The 23,407-nt window shown below is 39.6% G+C and overlaps 1 protein-coding gene across 8 annotated transcripts in view; it reads right to left on the reverse strand.

Annotated features, from left to right (window-relative positions):
• The window catches only part of DMXL2 (Dmx like 2), a gene marked incomplete at both ends in the record, with an annotated part of 128,561 nt that overhangs the window by 100,669 nt on the left and 4,485 nt on the right, over positions 1 to 23,407 (reverse strand). For all 8 annotated transcript variants that reach the window (XM_084239748.1, XM_084239747.1, XM_084239744.1 and 5 more), the window contains 2 exons: positions 2,411 to 2,482; positions 5,222 to 5,347. In XM_084239748.1, the coding sequence (XP_084095874.1) occupies positions 2,411 to 2,482; positions 5,222 to 5,347 (198 nt within the window). The remainder of the gene's footprint in view (positions 1 to 2,410; positions 2,483 to 5,221; positions 5,348 to 23,407) is intronic.

The raw sequence follows: 23,407 nt of genomic DNA on the forward strand, positions 1-23,407 counted from the left end.
TCTCTCCATCCACAAATTCCAATGTTTAATCAAGACCTCGTTAACTCATTGCCTCTGCTGTGAGCCTCTTGTGACAGCCTGGCAGCACTCATAGCACTTTCCACTCTACCACCAGAATACCGGTCACACTAAATTACTATTAGTCTATGTGGCTCACTCTGCTATTAAACTGCAACTCTCCAAGGACAGAAACTATGCCATCATAAGCTTTGTGTTTTCAGTAGGGCAATAGCTGACACACAGGTGCTCAGTAACTGTTTATGAGAACAATTTAAGTGCACATTAGAAAAAAATGCAAATTATGGACACAATGTCTAAAAGCCAGTGATACTTCCCAGAAAGTAAAGAAAATTGAGCTATCTGATATATAAAATCCACAAACCTGACCTGTCTTACATATGAATAATTTCCAAACTTCTTTTCAGTATTTTCATTCTAAAAGATACAAAAATGACTTAAGATTTAAAAGTTATAGACCTCTACCATGAAATACAATACCCAAATAACAAGTTTCAATATTTCTTTATAGTACATAAATATAAAACTTCATTTTATGAAAGTGCAGTGTGATATAAAGCTGTCATGTTAGCATGTTAGGCAAATTATGTATTAATTGGTAAGTAGCAATAATTTAATATAATGGCAATTCTTTTTCTCTTTACAATATTTAAAAATATTTAGTAATTAAATAATCTGTTCAAGATTTCATGAGTGGGCTTCCCTGGTATCCCTGGAGTTAAGTCTCAGTTCTATCACCACTACAGCCTGGGAACTAACCCACATACGGTGCAGCAGACCTCTCCTGTCTCAACCGCTGCTCCCCTAAGAAGTATATTTCAGTAAATCTACCTGCTCTGCTCCCCATTCTGTCTTTGGTGAATCCTCTCTCGCTCTCATACTCATATTCTCACACACATACACACACACATAGACGCTCGTGTGTGCCACCTCTAGCCTACACTACAGCTTTTCTACACACACACACACACACACACACACAACAGGTTCTCCCTGGTAGTCTAGGGGTTAGTCTCAGCACTATCACCACTGCAGCCTGAGTTCGATTCCTGGCCAAGTAACTAACCTACATATGGCGCAGCAGACGTCTCCTGTCTCGCCCAGCAGTGTATTTCAGTAAATCCACCTGTTCTGCAACCTGCTCTGTCTCCTCTCATCCCATATATCCCTGGCCTACACCCCAGTTCTTCCATAAATATATAAAAAAATTGTTGTTTTATAATCATTGGTAAATATATACTCATGGCATTCAAACTTCACATTGATGGTTTTGACATTTTGGCTATTTGTGAGAAATGGTGATGCTGGAGTTCCAATACATGTAGTAATTTTTAAAGGGGTTAATAACTCTACTCATATAGTGTTTTTTGAATATTAAATATTAATGACTCTAAATGGTTCTCATGTAATACTGGAGCACACAGCTGGTAAGTGAGCTTACCTAAGTTCCTAATTCCTTCATTTAACAAATATTTAGGAGCACTTATTATGCCCCAGATACAGTTCTAAGTACTTGGATAAACAAAAAAAGAAATTTTAAAAATAATAATAATAAAAGAAACAAAGCTCCCTACTCTCAGAAGTTTATATTCTTAACAGTAAACAATTAACAAACAAGTGCTATGGAAAAAGTTAAAAATAGAAGGATAAAGGAGTTAGGATAAAGGTGGTAGACAAGTGGCAATTTTTTAAATTGTCAGGTAAACCTCATTGAAAAAGTATCACTGATCTGCAAGAGCTGGTCTGGAGCTATCTGGAGAAAGAACATGACACACAAAAATTGTTGTAACAACCAGTGAAAAGGCCCTAAGGTAGGAGGTAACTGTTTGAAGAACAAAAAATATGCTGGTGGGGTGGGGCTTGAGAACACCGGAGAGGACAAAAATATTATGTGAGATGAGTTCTGAGAGGTAAGGAATGGGTACTGGGGAGAAAGAAGGCTGCAGTTTATTTTAAGGCTCTTAGGCTTTCAATCTGGGAGAAATGTGGAACCATTACAGCATTTTAAGCAAAGAAGTGTCATGATCTTCTCTCCTGAGACTAGAGATAGAGGGAAGAGGAGAGAAAATGGATACATAAGAAACTAGTAGAGTAGTATAGGCAAGAGACAATAGCAGTTCAACTATAGTAGATTTTATTTAACAAGAATCTCAATTATCAAGATCCTAGAAAACTGACTTTTTACATCTCAATTAGCAATAGCCAGAAAATCTGTATTTTCTAAATCTAGGTATATTCATAATGAATGTAAAAGATACTACCATAAAGAAACAGCACAAGTTCATACTGATACTTCAGAACATCTTCAGTACCAACAACTAAGGAACTTTCATCGCTATCAATATGATTCTAAAGTTAACTTAAAAGTTTCCTACTATGATTTAATACTTACAGAATTTCTCTTATGAGAATTTATGCCCAAGGGCTCAAAAATACAAACAGCATTACCATATGAAGCTGCAACCTAAAAACAAACAAACAAATCATTAATATTTAGGAAAGGAGAAAAGAAGATAACTTCCTTTTCGCAATAATGTATAACATAATTATATGTATTAAAATCCCAATAAAGTATTTGTGGTTCATTCCCTTCCATAAATAGAACTGGTTAAAAGTATTGGATTTAAGAAACTCTTCTCTGTTGTCAAAAATTCCACAGGCTTTATTTTACATATCAAATATAAGGGTGACCTAGTCAAAGAAATCATGGTTTATAAGAAATTTTTTAGTATGGAAATAACTTTATTAATAAAGATACATTCAGGGGTGCATCTCTCTGTCAAAACCTTATAATCAAGTGAAAAAAAAATACGAAAATTCATGCAAAGTAGTGAAAAACAAAGAAAACAAGTAATAAAAATATAACAAAGTGACCTTAATTATACCATCAAACAAAAACTACCAATTAGGAAAACCATCTAGAAGGAGGACTAGAGAAAATGGACTAAGGTGAAATTTTACAGACACCCACTCAATTTATAAAGAGCAGATGTAGGCATCTCCAGTGAACTTAAGCTAGAAATCTGAAGGCCTATAGGACTTTGTTCTAGGTCACTTACCTGACAGGAAAGCACATAAATCCTTCTGTTCCTAGAAGCCACCAGAGCCTACTTTCTATTAATACCTTAGAAACCGAATTTCCACTTCCTCCTCTTGGCAAAAAGAAATCAATTATAGAGAACAGATCAAAACCATCCCTTCTGACACTTCTATTCCCGAGTTAACTTGTAAAACTAAACTGGAAACATAGTCTTTTAAGACCAGCCAAAATAGGTCCACTGTGCAGGGCACTCATATCAAAAAGTCACTGTTGCTGTTACTATCCAAAATTCTTCCCAAAAAGAAGCTTTTGATCTATAATGATTGGGAGAAAAGCTTCTTAAAATGCCTGGATGAAAGGCATGTAATCAATCTAAATTGTATTTAATAGATGACTGGATAAAGAAATTGTAGGATATATACTCAATGGGTTACTACTCAACTATTAAAAAAGATGAAATGTAGTTTTTTGGGACAAAATGGATGAACCTTGAAGTGATAATGCTAAGTGAAGTTAAGTCAGAAAGTGAAAGACAATCACCAATGGTTTCACTCATTTGGGGAATATTAATACCTAAAGAAAATAAACTGGCAAAACACAACAAAAATAACTCAGACACTGTGAGAAATACGGAGGTTACCAAAGGAGAGAGGAAGACACAAGAGAGGAGGCAAAGAGGGGACAGAGAAGTAACAGCAAGGAGGATTTGGTGGAGGGTGGCTGAAGCATGTGCAGTGCTTTCCAAAATTAGTTATGCGAGCAAATGACAAATCAATAAAATTTCATTCAAAAAAATTTAAGGTAACATTTAGACAAAATGTGTTATGACTGATCATATTCAACATGTCAATGAGTGAAAAAATGATTATAACTGCCAACAATCATAAATGTTAAAGTTATTGCCACAACCTCGTAAGATGAATAAAAGATGACAAAAGACAATAAATCAAAGATGTCATAATTATTGCCTTCTTTACCTTCAAACAGGTAAGGAAAAGTAGAAACATGGTTATGAACTCCAAGATCTTATCACCAGAGTAATTTATTAAAATTCATCACTGACAACTATAATACAACTCTGGGCAGGTTTAAAGCTACTTTTCTTAGCCTAGAGAGATGAGCAATGAAAAATTAATAAGAGAAATCTGAAATCTAAGTCTCCTAAAGAAAGTAGAACAATGTTGGGGGAGAGGGCGGTGGTCAGAAAAGCAAAAAACAAATATCAGAAAATTCAGGGCTTCATTACTAGATAAATTTTACAACTGGGTTATCCTTTAGTAGTACATTGCTACAAATACTAAAGCTTGATACAAGCAGCAGAGTCAGACAGTGGAAATGGTATAATAATTTATAACTAAGCATAAATTTACATGATTACTATTTATCACATGAATATCCTGACAACATATTCTTGATAAAAATTATTATAAATCAGTGAAGAAAATTTCTAGAATATTAACATTGTTTAAATTATATTACAGCAAAAATATTTTTATATTTTTGTAGAGACATTCAACTCTGCTGTATAATACTGGTCTTACTGAATTACTAGAGTATAGCCAATGTACTAGGCTTATTTGACATAAAACCAAAATTTAAGTTAGTATGTTTGAAATTTGGGGGAAGAGGTACGTATGATGAAATTTGAAATAATTAAAAAATAAATTCTGTTTTAAGGTCTGAATGAACAAACTTTAAGATTCTTTCAACAAATAAACTTTCATTGAACTTACCAGAAATTCTACAAAGTCCTAATTATATGACAAACAATACATCAGACACTGACATCTTGCTAAATCTCCTGATAAAAAGTTGATATTATAATTTGGTAGTGATAAGGGAAGTTAGGTAGAAAAGATAAAAATTTACTTCCCTGCTACTAGATCAATAGCTTCTCAATTATCAACTGGGAGAATATCAGTATACACAGGACTGCAGGACTATAGCTCTATGCCTGTAGAACAATCACCACATTGTCAGCCTAGTGGTGCCTTACAGCTTGCATACAACTTCAACCTATCCCTTAACCCACTCCTATCAATAGCCATCTAGCAAGGTATAGTAATACGAATTATACACATTACTGGCATAAAAGGATAAGAATATTTTGAGGTTGTTAAATACATTAAAAGATGACATTTGAAAAGTAATTAAAGCCCTTACTCTTCCATGTTGGTTAGAACACTCCACACAGCTGACTTGGATGTTTCCATGCTTAGCACCAGGAATGATCTGCACACATTCAAAGTCACTTGCCAAAATAACAATATCACAGCCTGATCCATAAGCCTAAAAAGAAAAGTTTTATACTCTGTAAGATAAGTAACTTTTTATTTACCGTTATATAAAAATTTATCTTAGATTTTACCATTGTATACTTTGACACATTTTTCAATAGTTAAATAGAAAAATATTAAGAACGTCGATTTCCAAATAAGAAAATTAAAAGTCACATTTTTAAAAATAGGGTGATATAGAAGACTATGGGTGCCTAGGTGGTGGTGGGAGTAGCTGATGACATGAATCTAAAGAGGTGTGATCCCATACAGTGTTGAAAACCAATGTTACCTCAATGAAGTTTTTAAAAATATAAAATTTTTAATTAAAAATAGGGTGACAACACTCCATGAATTAAACAACTGCTACTAACAGAAGAGTTCTTCCACTTTAAGACTTCAGCCTCTGTCCCTGAAGGCCATAAAACATTCTGTTTAGTTTCTGTTCAAAGCTCATCACAATAAAACACTACAGAATAAAACCTCCATCTGAAAGTAGTACAGCACGCAAGGTTGCGATTGTGTTCCCTGGGTTAAGAAAGATCAACACAGAAATCAGACACATTTTCCACACACAATTCCACATGGCTTTAAGAGCTAGTTAAATAGACATGAACAACCGGAGGCAGAATTACATGCACTAAGAAAAGGACTAAAGTAACTCAACTGTCTACACTGAAACCACGACACAGCCTGCCTGCCCCCTCCCTTCAATCTTATTAGACATGAGGAAAAAAGGAAATCAAACCGAAGTGGTTTCACACACACAAAAAGTTAAATTAAAAAATATTAAACTGAATCATATAAAATGTTGAATAAATGTAACTAATGGTCTAAAAATAAAAAGTGACACAAAATTAAGTTCCTGGGGCAATTTCCTGACTCAAAATAACTATAATGAGTAAAATCACATATTTCTTTTATTGCCACATTTCTTGGTGTATTTTTTTAATATTTATTTATACATTTTGTAGAAGAACTGGGGTGTAGGCCAGAGGTGCAGAAGGTGAGAGGATTCACCAGAGACAGTGGGGAGCAGGACGGGCAGTTCTACTTAAACAGACGAAGGGGAGCAGAGAGCAAAGCAGAGGTCTGCTGCGCAATACGTGGTGGGTTAACTCCCTGGCCCGGGATTGGCCACGGTGGTGATATCGCTGACTTAACCTCTAGGCCACCAGGAGGCCCTTCTTGGTTTGTGTTAGCCCCGTTGTGCAACTTTGTGAATTTTATGACAGAGGGGGCCAAAAACAGTGCGGTCATCTTTTTCCTTCCAAACTCAACTTTACATTAAATATTACAAATAAGCTAACAATCTATTTCTGAACTGAAAAAGTCATACTGAAAGTAACGTAAACATAAAACTTTGAGGTGTTTTTTTTCTCCACTATTTCTACACCCTTAAGCAATATGGTCATATCCTACTAAACACAGCTACCCAGCAGCTAGCACTGACATGTGATGACATCTAAGACAGAGACCCTTGCCCTGAAGAGGTCAACATGTAGTTGCTAATGAAAATGGGAAATGAAAATAAAGACCAGCTAGGAAGACAAACATTACTTCATCTGGTTTTAAAATGTCCAACATTGCAAAAATCTTGCTGTAACCACTCTAAACCATCTTCACGTATTTACAAATACCAAAAAGTTCACCAAAAGAAAAGACAATTTAAAATGGGGGCAATATAGGGAAAAAGTAACTCACAGGAGGAAATACTACTTACATTCTTACAGATACAGCAGACTTGCTATAGCATGCACTCAGGAAGGCTAAACTAAAAAATAATTTCAGTATAGGCAGATGACATGTTTCTATCATCTAATCCTTAATATATCACATTATTAAAATGACAAAACTGATCTTACCCTTCAACAATTTCATAGCAGTATATTAGGAAAATGGATTGACAGAAAGAGCACAGAGCTTCTCTAGCATGGATTCCCACACACAGGGCTTTCAATTTTGGTTCTGCCATTCTGTGAGAGTGCAAGTGACTCTCACTGAGCATTTCCTTGTGGAAAAATGGAGGAAACAATACTTTTGGGATAATTGCAAAATTAAAATAGCAAGTGGTCTCACATAGTACTTAGCCCACATCATTCATTCAAGAAACACAACTATGCACAACGCCCCAAGCCTGGGCCAGAGACTGGGAATACAAAACCACAAGATGTGGTTCCAGTCAATCTAGCAGAGAGCAGACCAATGAAGCACCAATGAAAACTAAATGACAACTGCCATGAGAGAGAATGTCACAAAACATTACAGAAGACAGAATAAACTCAATAAATGTGTTATCAACCCTCCTTTAAACGTTGCAGCAAATTTAGATTATCATTGTATAAACATGCAAGTTCATTAATTTCACAAGATTACATTTGTCAAATTAGAAACAGGTGTTCAAATGCTCATGCTCTTTTTTTCCCCTCTAAGTATAAGGCCTCCCTGGTGGCACAAGGGGTTAAGTCTCAGCACTATGAAGCTACAGGTAGCCACTGCAGCACAAGTTCAATCCCTGGCCAGGAAGCTACCCACATAGCACAGCAGACCTCTCCCATCTCACCTGCTGCTCCCCTCAGCAGTGTGTTTCAGTCAGTCTGCCTGTTCTGTTCCCCACTCTGTCTCTGCTGAATCTTCTCACCACCACCCCCCTGCACCTCTGGCCTACACCCCAGCTCTTGTATGCATAAATTAAAAAAAAAAAATCTTAAAAAACATGTAAGCACACTTGCTACTATAAGTATAAGCAACTGCTACTATACACAGATAGGATTACTGCTCATTCACTAAAAAGGATTTTTACTCTTCCTAGATAACCATAACAAATGATATTTTCCAGCAGACATGTACCATTAGTTTACTTTCTAGTAAGTTTTCAGTCATTTTCTTATTGATTTGTAGACATTTTTATATACTGGATACCAGTACTTGGACAAATACATGTGTTGCAAGTATCTTCTCAAACTCTGTGTCGTCTTTTCACTTTTATCTCTAAGGAACAAAAATGTTTAATTTTAAAGTTGTCTAATTTACCTATTTTTATGGGTATAGTCGATTTTCTTTTAATTTTATTTTGATGTAATTTCAAGCTTACAAAAAGTTATAGGAATAGTTATAAAGAATTCCTGTATACCCTTTATCCAGATTCCCCAAATGTCAACATTTTACTCATATTTCCTTTATCCTTTATTATACCTATTTTTTTCCTGAACCATTTCAGAGTGAGTTGCTGATGTGATTTCCGTTTATTCCTTAATAGTTTGCACTTCCTTTAAAAAATTATTTTGGGGGCCTCCCCTGGTGGCGCAGCGGTTGAGCGCTGGGCTGCGAGGGCTGCCCATAGCCTCTGCAGAGCCAGTTCGATTCCCAGCCACCAGCGAGGGTCCCACAAAATAAATTAAATAAATAAATAAATTTTTAAAATATTATTTTGGGCCTCCCTGGTGGAGTAGAGGTTAAGTCTCAGCGCTATCACCACTGCAGCCTGAGTTTGATCCCCAGCCAGAGAGCTAACCCATATATGGCACAGCAGACCTCTCCTGTCTCACCCGCTGCTCCCCTCAGCAGTGTATTTCAGTAGATCTGCCCGTTCTGCTCCCCACTCTGTCTCTGGTGAATCCTCTCACCTACCCCACCCCCGCACCCTTGGCTTACACCCCAGTTCTTGTACACATATTTTTTTTAAATTATCTTGTATATACAACCACAGTATAATAATCAAAATCAGTAAATTAATACTATAATCTATAGAGCTTATTTACATTTCTTTACAGTGAAATAAAATCCCAGATGATATATTTAGGTATAATGTTCCCTTAGACGTCTTTAATCTTGCAGAGTTCCTTTTTTCTTCTTTTATGACTAACAGTTTTGAAAAATATGTGCCAGTAATTTTGCATAATATCTCAAAATGTGGGTTTGTCTGATGTTTCCTTATGATTAAATTCAAGTTACACATTTTCGGCAGGAATATCATAGAAATGTGGCCACATTCCTTTCATTGCATTTTATCAAGGGGCACATTTGTCAGTCTGTCCTATCTCTGGTGATGCTATTTGAGCAATTGATGAAGTTATCTACCAGGTTCCTCCTCTATAGTTATATTTTCCTTTGTAATTAATAAGTATCCTGTGAAATATTTTTAGATTATGTAAATTATTTTGTTACTTATCAAATTTTACCATTTTTGTAACCAGTGACAATTCTTTCTAGTCAGTTATTCTATGATGGTTGCAAGTAGTAATTTTCTAATTCTATCATTTTATTACTTATTAATTGGTTTTCCTCCATCGGAATTTTCCTTATTTATATTTGCATTTTTTATATTTGTAAGGGTGATGGATACTTAACATCCAAAGGGTTATACTACATTACCATTACTTAATATGCTCAAATTGTCTCATGTTTGGCCAGCAGGAACCCTTCAAACCATCTCGTGTTCTCTTGACATCTTCTCAGCATTCTCTTACTTTCTGATACAAGACATTCCAGGTTCATCTTGTGTTTTCCCTAGAATCAGCTATTTCTCCAAGGAATTTTGTTTTCTTTCAGCAGAGAATAGTATTTAAAAACCAAGATCTAGATGCCAATTTACTACTATTCAGACAGCATTGCTTCTGGACCTTCTCAGTTGACAGACTAGGAAACATAAGTATGTGTACACACACATATACACACACACACATACACATTTTCAACTCTCCACTGAAAAGCTCTAAAGCAATGCTACCTAATAGATGCATATTCCCCATTAATCTGCACACCTCTATACATGTATCACTTCTCTCTCTCCAAATATAAATATATATACAAACATATACACACACTATAAAGACATCAATATACATATATATGTACACACATTATTCCTAAGGTCACAGTGATGCCTCTAATCTAATTATATTCACCACAGAACTCATTCTAACCTTCCCATTTTCCATATTTTAACTCTCTACTTCAGTGAGAAATCTGTCTCATATCATCCAAAATAAATTTATCTGTAACTGTGATATACTTGACATCTTGCTAAGAGACCTTTTACAACCTAAAGATCGTGAACACATTTTCTAAACTGCCCTCTAAAATCTTTATTGTGGGGTCTCCTCTGGTGGCACAGTGGTTGAGCGCTGGGCTACAAAGCTGCCCACAGCCTCTGCAGTGCCGGTTGATCCCAGGCCGTGAGGTGAGGGTCCCATATGGCGCGCAGAACCTCTCCTGCCGCCCGCTGCTCCCCTCAGCAGTGTATTTCGTCAGTCTGCCTGTTCTGTTCCCTGCTCTGGCTCTGGTGAATTCTCTCATCCTCCCGCGCTTCTGACTGTACCCAATGCCTTGTAAAAATAAATAAATAAATCGTTTAAATAAATAAATAAAATCTTTATTGTGAATACTCCTACACTTTTGGCAGGAATATAACTGATCCAGCCCCTATGAACTATAGTATGGATGATTCTCAAAATAGTAAAATAGATCTACCATATGACCCAGCAATTCCCCTCCTAGTATCTACACAAATAATATAAAAACACTAATTCAAAGGGATATATGCATTCCTATGTTCATTTGCAGCATTATTTGCAATGGCCAACCTAGGGAAACAACCTAAGTGCCCAAAACCAGATGAGTGCATCAGGAAGATGTGATGTATGCAGCCAATGGAACACTGCTGCTCTACTAAAAAAAGATAAACTATTGTCATCTGCAACAACATGGATGGAACTATAGGGGACCGTGCTAAGTAAAATACATAGTCATTCAGAAGGAGAAAGACAAACATCAGATGGCATCACTTAAATTGTGGAATATAGAGAAACAAAGCAAAGGGTCAAATAAAGCCAAACCAATAACAAATCCTAGAACTATGACTGTAAAACTGAGGCTAGCAGAGGTGCAAGGGGAAGGAAGAGAACAGAATGAGGAGGGCACGCAACGGCATATGGTAGAAGACAAAGGTAACTTTGATCTTTTTAATCAATGATGTTAGGAAATCTTGTTATCTATATAGGAAAGAAATAAAACTTAACCCTTATTTCATCTACAAACAAAAATGAACTCCAGGTGGGGTGTGGGGTAGTAACACCTGAATGGGAGATTCTATATCTCTAATTATAAACAACATTGCAAGCCAATGTTACCTCAATCACAAATAAATAAAATCTTCATAGTCTTTTTACATTTAGATCTCTCCTTTACCTGTAGTTCATTTTTGTACTGTCACAGGTAACACAGAGGAGGGTAACCAAAGTATCAACTTTCCAGCCAGAGAAGCACAAAGGGAAGCCCCAGTAAACCAGAAGGAACAGAGAAATCACAGAAAGGCAAGAGCTCAGAAGAGCAACCCAGTACACCTGTTTATAAATTCCAGGACACCCAACCCCTACCGCCAGATAGCACATGTACAGACCATACCTGAAACAACAGAGCAACTTTTGGGAACTGCACTATAGGAGAGACCACCACCCAGGTCCCATATTGGCAGCATATACACAGGATATATCCATATAGCACTGCAAAGGCTTCCATATTGAAACTACAACCCATAGAGAACTAGTCAAAACTTTTGGCCTAAAAACCCAAACCAGGGGCCTCCCTGGTGGGACAAGGGGTTAAGTCTCAGAATGATGAAGCTGTCCGCAGCCAATGCAGCACGAGTTTGACCCCCAGCCAGGGAGTTACCCACATAGTGCAGACCTCTCCTGTCTTACCCGTTGCTCCCCTCAGCAGCATATTTCAATAGATCTGCCTGTTCTGCTCCCTCTCTGTCTCTGGTGAAGCCTCTCACCTCCCACACCTCTGGTCTGTACCCCAGTTCTTGTATGCATAAATAAATCTTCAAAAAGAATAAAAATGAAAACCCAAACCAGTTAACTACCTGCTTAAAAAAAAAAAAAAATGAGTATTCTCTATAGGATTTACAGAAAACACAAGAGTTTTAGAAAATGTTTTAAAAAGGCCAGGTTACAATCCAAGATTACTTGGCACACAAGTAACAAAGACCATCTCAATTCACACAGGAAAAGATAATAAACACAGATGTTGACATTATCATAGATCTTAAGGTCCTAGAGGAAAATTCTCAAAAAGTTCAGGTAAACATTCAAAATAATACTCTCAAAACAGTAAAACACTCTCAATTAGAAAAAGAAAAGCAGAGCCTCCCTGGTAGCTCAGGGGTTAAAGACAGCGCTATCAAGCTATTGCCAGCCACTGCAGCAAGAGTTCAGTTCCCGCCTGTCCAGGGAGCAACACACATGGCACAGCAGACCTCTCCTGTCTCGCCCACTGCTCCCCTCAGCTGTGTATTTCAGTCTGTCTGTTCTGCTCCCCACTCTGTCTCTGGTGAATCCTCTCACCTCTCACACCTCTGGCTTACACCCCAGTTCTTGTATGCATAAATAAATAAATCTTTTAAAAAGAAAAAGAAAAGCAAAACAAATTCAAAGTATACAGAAGTTGGGAAATAATAAAGATTAGAAATTAACAGAGAAGATATATGACTGAATTCAAAATCTGGTTCTTGAAAGGATCAATTAAATACCTAAGCTTCTATGAAAGCTGACAAAGAAAAAGGCACAAATGACAATACCAAGAAAAAAATTGGAAATATCAGTAGTAATCCTGCAGACATCGAAGAGATAACAATGAAATACAGAAACAACTCTGCATAAACATGACAAAGAAATGGATGAAAGAGACTAATTCCTTCAAAACCTTAAACTACAAAAACACACTCAGGGTGAAAAATAATTGCCTTAACAGTCCTGGGAATATCAAAGACAACAAGTGGGTAGCTAAAGACCTTCTGAAAAAGAAAACTCCAGGCCAGATGGTTTCACTGGCACAGTCTCTTAATATTTACAGAATGACAACAATTTCTACATGCTCCTTGACAGAAAATAGAAAAGGAATATTTCAAAATTCTTTTTATGAAACCAGCATTATAATATCTGAACCAAACAAAAAACAATAAAATAAGGGCTGGGGAGTGGGGAGGGGGAGGGGAGGAGATTTAGAAGAATATTCTTAATATAGATGCAAAAGCGCTCAAGCACAATCCAGTCAAATATAAAGAGAGTAACACACACCAGCCAAAACAAGTGAGGCTTACACCAATAATATTAGGCTAATCCAAATTGCAAACATCAATGTAATCTACTATATTAGCGGTCTAAAACAGGACAACCACATGACCACATCCAACCATAAAGAAAGGGCCTCCCTGGTGTCCTAGGGGTAAGTCTCAGCACTACCACTGCCAAGGCCCACCACAGAGGCCTGAGTTTGATCCCCCACCAGAAAGCTACCCACACATGGCGCAGCAGACCTCTCCTGTCTCGCCCACTGCTCCCCTCAGCAGTGTGTTTCAATAGATCCGCCTGTTCTGCTCCCCACTCTGTCTCTGGTGAATCCTCTCACCTCAGTTCTTTTACACAAAAATAAATAAAATCTTTTTTTTAAAAAACCATGAAGAAAAAAGCAAGCAGACGATATTCAAGATCCCATTATGATTAAAAAAAAAAAAAACTTTCAGCAAAAAAAAACTTTCTCAACATTACCAAATAACATCTACAAAAATAAAGTAAAGCGAAAACTCTATTATTAGCCAATGCAGTAAGTACAATAAAGCAAATTAGAGATGACTGAAGAGAAAACTAGCTCGGGATTAGGAAAACAAATCCAGAAAGCTTCAGGAAAGGTTATAAATATATGTATGGAAGAGAGGGTGTGAGAGAGAAATAAAGTGAGAGGGTCTAATATAATATTTGATATGTTATTAGTCTCATAAAGTGGGTGGGGGGTAGAAGCAATATTTTAAATGATCACAGCTAAAAATTTTTACAGATTTAGTGAAATACATCAATTCACAGATTTAAAAAGTCTCAGAAGTCCCAAACAGAATAGGAAAGGAAAGACAAGGAAAAGAATCTTAACAGCTAGAGGATAAAAAACACCACTTTCAAATAAGCAATAGGCTGGCAACATTGAATTCTCAACAGAAACAGTAAAGAGTGAAGAGTGATAACGTCAAGGTATTGAAAATACTGCCATCCTTGGTTAAGCAAAATGTCTTTCACAAATGAAATAAAGACATTTTCAGAGAAACAAAAGATGACGTCACAACACCAACAAATCCACACCAAAGAAAATTCTAAAGGAGTTTTTCTAATAAGAAAGATGATCCCAAATGGAATGTGAGAGATGCAGGAAGGAGTAAACAGAAATGAACAAATATGTAAGTAAAACTAAATAAGCATTGATATGGAAAATAGTAATGATGTCTAACAGGGTTTATAAATATGAACAGGTTTCACAGAAGGATAGATAATAAGCAGGAAGGTTAAAAATAATAAATTGTCTAGAAGGACTATAAAACCTCAACAGACTTTGGTAAGTTAAACTGTAAATTAAGAATGCATGTTATCATTTGTAGGGTAGAGACTGAGCAGGTAACTTTAGGAATACTAGAGAGAAAAAAATGGAATGAAAAAGAATACTCATTTCAAAAATGGTAAGGACGAGGGCCTCCCCAGTGGCGCAGCGGTTGAGCGCTGGGTTGCGAAGCTGCCCGCAGCCTCTGCAGCGCTGGTTCGATCCCCGGCTGCTCCCCGGCCACCAGAGGAGGGTCCCACATGGCGCGCAGACCTCTCCTGCTGCCCCGCTGCTCCCCTCAGCAGTGTCCTTCGGTCCTTCTGCCTGCTCTGCTCCCCGCTCTGGCTCTGGTGAATTCTCTCACCCTCCTGTGCTTCTGACTGTACCCAGTGCTTGTATAAATAAATAAAAGTAAATCTTAAAAAATAAACAAATAAATTTTAAAGAAAAGGTAAGGATGAAACCAGGTCAAATAGTAAGAGGGCACATTTAAACACAAACAAACCAGTAATTACATTAAAATAAATTAAATTTCTAGTTAATACAAAAATTGTCAAGCTGGATTTTAAAAATTCAACTATGGGATATTTAGAAGACAGATCAGAAATTTAGCAAATGTAAATGAAAGAATGCTGATAAAGCTATACTAATATCAGATCAGAAAGACTACAGAAAGCATATTTAGAGATTTCTTTTTAAACATACCTCCTTTATTGTGCTTCACAGATATATTGTTTTTTTCTACAAATTGAAGTTTTGTGGCAACTCGCAAATTTATTGGCACCATTTTTCCAACAGAACGCAGTCACTTCATGTCTGTGTCATATTTTGGTAACTCTTACAATATTATAAACTTTTTCATTATTACACCGACCATGGGATCCAGAATCAATGATCCGGGGCACCACAAACCGTGGTCATATAACACAGCAAATTTCATCAATAAATATAGTATTTTGACTGGTCAACTGACCAGCCATTACCCTCTCTCTCAAACTCCTCAGGCCTCAAATTCCCTGACACACAATACAGGAAATTAGGTCAATGAATAACGTGACAATGGCCTGTAAGTATTTGAGTGAAAGTGTCACAAGGCTCTCACTTTAAATAAAAAACTAGAAATGATTAAACTTAGGACAGCATATCAGAAGCTGAAATAGGTCACAAGATACACCTCTTGTAGCAATTAGCCAAGTTATGAATGCAAAGAAAAAGTTCTTAAAGGAAATTAAAAAGTTACTCCAATGAACATGTGAATGATAAAAAAAGCAACACCGTCTTATTGCGATGTGGAGAAAGTTTCAGTATTCTGAATAAACCAGTCAGAACTTACCCCTAAGCCAAAGTCTAATCCAGTGCAAAGCCCTCAATCTTCTCAATTCTGTTAAAGCTGAGAGAGGCAGGGGTTTGAAGGTGAAGCAACAAGTGCTGGGGCAGAAGCTGCAGCAAGTTACTTATTACAGAAGTTCTAGTCAAGGTCATTAATGAAGGAGTCTATACTAAACAACAAATTCTCAATATACAACTTAAAAAAATTTTCTCAATATAGACAAAACAGCCTTATATTAGTCAATGTCTGACTTCAAAGCGTCAAAGGACAGGCTGACTCTCTTGTTAGGGGCTAACACAGCTGATGACTTTCAGCTGAAATCCATCTTATTTACCATTCTGAAAATCTAGGGTCCTAAGAAGTATGCTAAGTCTACTGTGCCCTATAAATGGAACAAAAGCTGGACTTGAGAACATGTTTACCACATGGTTTACTCTGTATTTTTAAGCCCACTGTTGAGACCTACAGCACAGAAAAACATTTCATTCAAAATATTACTGCTCACTGACAACACACCTGGTCACCCAAGCATCCTGATGGAGATCTACAAAGAGACTGACATTGTTTTCATGCCTGCTACCACACTGCAGTGCCAGCAACCAGGCGCAGGGACAGGCGGGGGGGCTAATCTTTACTCTCTGGGCTTGCTCTTTGGGCTCTCTCTGGCATCTTTCATGGTTCTGCCTCTCTGTAGTCACTCGTCCTCTCGTAGCCATTCCGCCGCAGCTGTCCTGCCCTCACCACCCCGTGTGACTCTGTCCTTATAGGCTCAGCCTCCAGGCTCAGGTGTGCCCACTTACGCATGCCCACACCACACTCCAGGTGTCCACAATCAGGCCTACGTGCCCGCACCTACACTCCCAAGCACTGCCTGCATTCAGGGCTGCAAGTGGTAGCCACACAGGCTAGCAGCATAAAAGCCTGACCATTCACTCACCCCACACACATCCATTCTGCAATCCATGGATCAAGAAGTAACTCTGATAAGTGCTACAGCAGGGTGCTACAGCTGGGAGAGGACAGGTGTAGGGTAAGGGAAAATGTCAGGCTTTTCTGCCCTCCCGCCATCAGGACAAATGATGGATCCTTGCGGTCCTGAATGCATGCCTGATGGCGGGCACCTGGAGTAGGGTGTGGGCATAGGTAGATGGGATTTACCTGGGCTGAGACTGGGCTTTTAAGGGCGGCGTCACGGGGACGCCAGCAGAAGCCAAGAAGCCGAGAAGCAGCAGAAGCCGAGAAGAGAAGCAGAGAAGGCCGGCAAGCCCAGATAGAGTGAAGACTTGCTGGGGGCTGGGAGACATGCCAGCCTCCCAGCCCCCCAGCACCCCTGCCTGCTGTGTACCTGGTAACCCCAATAAAAGACCTGCAAAAAACCACTGAGGACTCTGACTCCTCCTTTACCCGGTCTGCATGGGATCAGAAAACCTGCACCATGTCCATTCCTGACCCCTACAACAGGTCACTGTCTGTGGGCTCTTCCCCCATGCATACAACTGCAGGACCCCTCAGGCTCAGGGAATAACAAAGGGGCTTATTTAACAAACAGGGGAAGCAAGAGTTCTCAAGGCCACAGGTAGCCGAGTATCTCACCCCAAAGAGCGTCCACAGTGTCCACACATCCCAAACAAAAGGCGGCTCCTTCAAGATGGCACTGTCCCGTCAGCGAGGGCCTGGGGCTCGTGGCTCACCAGCAAGCAGCGGGGCCGGGCCCCAACTCACTGTAGCTGGGGGTGCTCGCAGGCAGGGCCGCTGAGATGCCGCCGCAGCCCACAGCCACAGTCTCAAGGTCCAGATGGCCCAGACAACAAGGAGGCAGCAGCAGCGGGAGGTGGACAGTCAGGAGCAGTTAACAGCTGTCAGAGGTGACATGGACACAGACTGCTGGCCACCGTCAATGGTGCTAGGCAGCAGTGGCCAGCAGTACCGGTCTGCATCAGTCACCAGGAGTTCCAGTGTAAGAAACACCAGTATTACAGCTCTTTGCAAGCTGCCGGCCCATGCCAACAACAAACAGCTCTCCCAGACACCAGGCCCGGGGTTTTTGGTGCTCCTTCCAGGTGATGCCAGAGGCAGGTTCGACCGGCCTGACCTCTGAGAAGCTCTCTGGCTTCTCTACAAAACTTTCAGCTTCACTTCTTCCTTCGGAGGTCGGCTACTGGATGCTCTTTTCTTCTTCAGAGGTCAGGAACCAAGTCAATGAGAGTCTGAAAGTCCAAGCATCTCTCTTCTGAGGCCAGCCAGGAACTGTGAGTCAGAGTTCTTAAGCACAGTGAGAGTCTAAGTCTCCAGCTGTCGCCTGCCCTGCCTTACATGCTCTTGCAGGGTCTCCCATCTACAAGTGTGGTTGGACCTTTTCCAATCCTATGGTGATTGGACGGCAGCACCTGAGCTCATAGCTGAGCCCATCAGCTCATAGCTCACACCTGATGGGCCCATTCTCTGATCCAGGCACCAAATCCATGGGCCTCTCTACTGCCTGCAGCTAGAAGGAGCCCCAGCATTGGAGCTGGCCCTGTGGGACCGCATGCTCCTCCTGCAGCCTTGAACCAGGGGCTACATGCCCTGGGGCAGCATGCTAGGGGGATGTAAAGGCAGGAGGACACGGAGCAGGTTCTCTATGATTTGAGCAGATAGGGTAAGGACAAGAGTCCTGGAGCCCTCGGTGGCTTTTGCAGGCTTTTTTTTTTTTTTTTGTGGACCCTCGCCAGTGGCCAGGGAACAAACCGGCACTGCAGAGGCTGCGGGCAGCCTCGCAGCCCAGCGCTCAACTGCTGCGCCTCCAGGGGAGGCCCGGCTCTTGCAGGTTTTTATTGGGATTTGCCAGGTACACGGCAGGCAGGGGTGCCAGGGGGCTGGGGGGCTGGGGGGCTGGGAGGCTGGCAGGCCTCCCAGCACTCAGCAAGTCTTCACTCTTTCTGGGCTCTCTGGCGTTCTCTCACGTTCTACTTCTCTCGTGGTTCTCTCTGCTTCTGCTGGCGTCCCCGTGATGCCGCCCCTATAGGCCCAGTCTCAGCTCAGGTGAATCCCATCTACATATGCCCACACCCTACTCCAGGTGCCCATCAGGCATGCATTCAGGACCCCAAGGATCCATCACCAATCCTAATGGCGGGAGGGCAGAAAAGCCTGATACTTTTTATTTACCCTACAGGAGACCACTGCCATCCACCATGACTGCTGGCCTCTGCCTGCAGCCTGAGGTCCCTGGTGGCAAAATGCCCACTACCCACTGCCACTTGCATTCCCTGCAAGAAGTGTTCTGGAGACAAGCACCAGAGCCCCCTAGGGGAGGAAGTCACGGGGGGGATCTCTGGTTTGGAAGACCTTAATTCTCTGAAGGGTTCAAAACCTCAGTGGAGGAAATAACTACAGATGTGGTAGAAATAGCAAGAAAAATGGAAATGAAGTGGAGCCTGAAGATGTGACTCAATTTCTGCAATCTCATGATACAACTGTAACAGATGAATTGCTTCTTTTTTTAAAAAGATTTATTTATTTATTTATTTATTTATTTATTTATACAAGCACTGGGTATAGTCAGAAGCCCAGGAGGGCGAGAGAATTCACCAGAGTCAGAGCGGGGAGCAGAGCAGGCAGAAGGACCGAAGTACACTGCTGAGGGGAGCAGCGGGGCAGCAGGAGAGGTCTGCGTGCCATGTGGGACCCTCACCTGGCAGCCGGGGATGGAGCCAGCGCTGCAGAGGCTGCGGGCAGCTTCGCAACTCAGTGCTCAACCGCTGCGCCACCGGGGAGGCCCAGATGAATTTCCTCTTATGGAAGAGCAAAGAAAATGATTTCTTGAGATGGAATCTACTCCCGGTAGAGACTTGAATTCTTCAAACTTGTCTATGAAAGCTGGAATCAGCATCTTCTAAGTTCCTCTTAATGTTGGTATTTTTACTTCCTCCCTTAAATGTCAAATGCTCCCTCGAGTGAAATCACTCCCACTTTAAAACCACCAGTATCAATGGAGGAACTGGCCCTTTCTGAAAACACTGACATCTGTATGTCTTCCATGGAAAAGTATGTCTTCAGAATCTCTGCACATTTTGTAATCACATTGTTTTGTTGCTGTTGTTGAGTTTTATGAGTTATCTATATATTGTATAATGTATGATTTGCAAATATCTTCTCCCATTCTAAAGAATGCCTTTTCACTGTGATGATAGTTTCTTTCACTCTGCAGAGTTTTTAGTCTGATGTAATCCTATTTGTTTATTTTCCTTTTTTCTCCTTTGTTGCTAGAGTCAAATCCCCAAGGAGATCTCTAAGGCCAATGTCAAGGAGCATATCACCTATATTTTCTTCTCTGTATTTTATGGTTTTAGGTCTCACATTCAAGTCTTTAATCCATTTTAAATTAATTTTTGTGTGTGGTGTCAGATACTGGTCTAGTTTCATTCTTTTGCATGTGGCTTCAGGATTTCACAATATGCTTTACTGAAGAGATTTTGCTTGCTGCATTGTATGTTCTTGGCTCTTCTGTGGTAAATTAGTTGCCTGCATATATGTGGGTTTATTTCTGGGTTCTCAATTCTGTTTCATTGATTTGTGTAGTGAGGCTATAGGTATAGCACATAGTAATAATTTAAATAGCTCCTTCTGGGCCTCCCTGGGTACAGGGGTTGAAGTCTCAGCACGACCAAGCTGTAGCCAGCCACTGCGGTATGAGTCCCAATCTCCTGTCAGGGAGCTAACCCACATGGCACAGCAGACCTCTCCTGTCTCGCCCACTGCTCCCCTCAGCAGTGTATTTCAGTAGATCTGCCTGTTCTGCTCCCCACTCTGTCTCTGGTGAATCACCTCCCCACCCCCACACCACTGGCATTGACCCCAGTTCTTGTGTGCATAAATAAATAAAATAAATCTATAAGCAATAAATATCTCCTTCTGATTAGATACCCCTAAGTGAAAGTACAGTCAAGGCCAGAGAACACAAGAGGAAGTCGTTAGCATATCACAAACCAAAGTCATTACTCTGAGGAAAATGTTGGCATTTCATTCTTGAACTACAGCTACCATACTTAAACATATCCTTGAACTGAATCTAAGCCAAAACGTTGTGTTTTTTGTGCCCCCTTGTCTAAATGCCCATGTGGTGTGATGTTTCCTGGGTCGCTGCTAAAATCACAGGAGGAAAGTATGATGACTTAATAAATTAAATTAAATATTATTCCTGAGAGGACTCGATTCTTAGATGTAGTGACCCTAAAAAAAAAAAAAACTTATCTCCAATGATAATATAAGAGGATATTATTTATGCCTTTCTAAGCATCTCATTGAATTATCACATACAGTGTTTAATGGTGTCTAGCTATATTCAGTGACAATGTAATACCTACTGACTTCACTATCAGATGGATATAAGATAACTATCATATTATAACAGTTTTAGGGTGGGGGAGGGGAAGAGAGCCCTTATCGATCATGAAATGAGGAGGTTTGAAAATAAAAAATACAGGCGATTGATTTCATACATAAAGTCCAAAAACTACATGCGCTATCTCTAAGAAAAAGAAAATGCAGTCATAACGCCTATGTAAATTGCATCTGCTTCCTCATAACAGTTCTATCTTGTTATATCATAAATTATAATGCAAAAGAATTCTACAAATTCAAAGATTGAAAACCTTAAAGCTTGTAATAAAATATTTGGCTTCCAAAATTACTTTTAAAAATAACCCACAAGCTAGAAGAGGCTTACTAAATCTGAATTACAAATATTCTATAGGGCCTCCCTGGATGGCACAGGGGGTTAAACACAGCACTGTGAAGCTATCCGCAGTCTCTGCAGCACAAGTTAGATCCCGACCCGCCAAGGCGCTACCCACATGGCACAGCAGACCTCTCCTGTCTCGCCTGCTGCTCCCCTCAGCAGTGCATTTCAGTCAGTCTGCCTGTTCTGTTCCCTGCTCTGTCTCTGGTGCATGCTCTCACCCCCCACACCTCTTGGCCTGGACCCGAGTTCTCGTATGCGTAAATAAACAAATCTTTTTTAAAAAAGCAAATATTCTATATTACTATTCCCCTTAAACTACTCCTTTGCTTTGTATCATAGAAAAAATTAAATTGGTCAGGCATGACTTGTTTTTGCACGGTGCATTGTGGTTATAACCCAAAATCCTGTGCTCTTTTGGGAGATTAAATAATGAGACTCTGATTTGTTTTAAAATTTTCCTGAGATCCAAGTTAAGATACTGACTGTAATTTCTAAAATCATCTTTTAAATAACCAAATGTTAAGAAAATGAGACAGTAAATACATTTAGAGGGCAGAGGGCCTGAACATCACCACAGTGGCCCGGTCTCCCACTCTACACTTCATGTTAGAGTTCCAGGTACCTTCCGTCTACCAGAAAAGGATACAAGCACAGTTAAGAGCCTCGTACTCCACTCTGGGCCCACTACTTTCTAAAGCTCTAAACAGCATAACCCCTAAGACAGAAAGAAGGTCAGGGTCCCTGACTGTGAAGTCTGATCAACAGACTGGTACACACAAGTGGAAGCACATATAATACAGACTCCTGACCTATACCTTCACCATCATCACTTTGTTCCTGGTGCATTTTCTCTTTTGTCCATTTTGCTTTAGAGAAATACATACAAAGTTATTCAAGTTCCAAATACTTAAAGACCACCTAACTTAAGAAACCTACATTTCACAGCTGAAAACCTTTAAAAGGTTTAAATGATTTAGCCAAGAGAGAGCTCTGGAGTCCCATTTCTGAGGAGACATTAAATGTGACTACCAGTTTCTCAGTAGCTGCTAGAACTTTTGTCACTATAAGCAATCTACACAGGTACCATAGGAACTTCTACAACCTCATATTCACCTATAGAGTGAGACAAACTAACCCACACATTTTGCAAGTTATACATTAAATAAACAAGAAGCTATACTCCAAGAATAACTAAGCCAACTTTCTGGGAAAACAAGTATATTCTACATTCTTGACTTCTGTCTTTCCTTTTAGTCTCAGCAGGTGTAAGAGATGTTACATCCATTGATATCCGGCCAGCACGGAACCATTTTTCAGTCCAACTCCCAATTCCCCTGTCCAAAAGTAGCCTCTTACTCCTCCTGAATTTCCACAAGAATTTAAGTGCTTCACTATACCATAAGCTGCACATGTCTCAACTAACTCTCCTAGAAAATTACCGGGTTCCTGTACCTCTGTAATAAATTCCCTGAAATATTTTTTTAATCTCCATAGTCTCCTACACCTAATGTGTTCAACAAGCACTTGGTGAACATATAAACAGGCTTATCATTTTCAATGTTTAGTGTTGCCACAACTCTAGGACTAGAATAATCCTAGTAGTGTTAAAATGTATATAAATGCCAGAAAAAGAGGTCATATAACATTATCTTCTA

The sequence above is a fragment of the Talpa europaea genome (genome assembly GCF_964194135.1).
Source record: "Talpa europaea genome assembly, chromosome: 8".
NCBI lineage: Eukaryota > Metazoa > Chordata > Mammalia > Eulipotyphla > Talpidae > Talpa > Talpa europaea.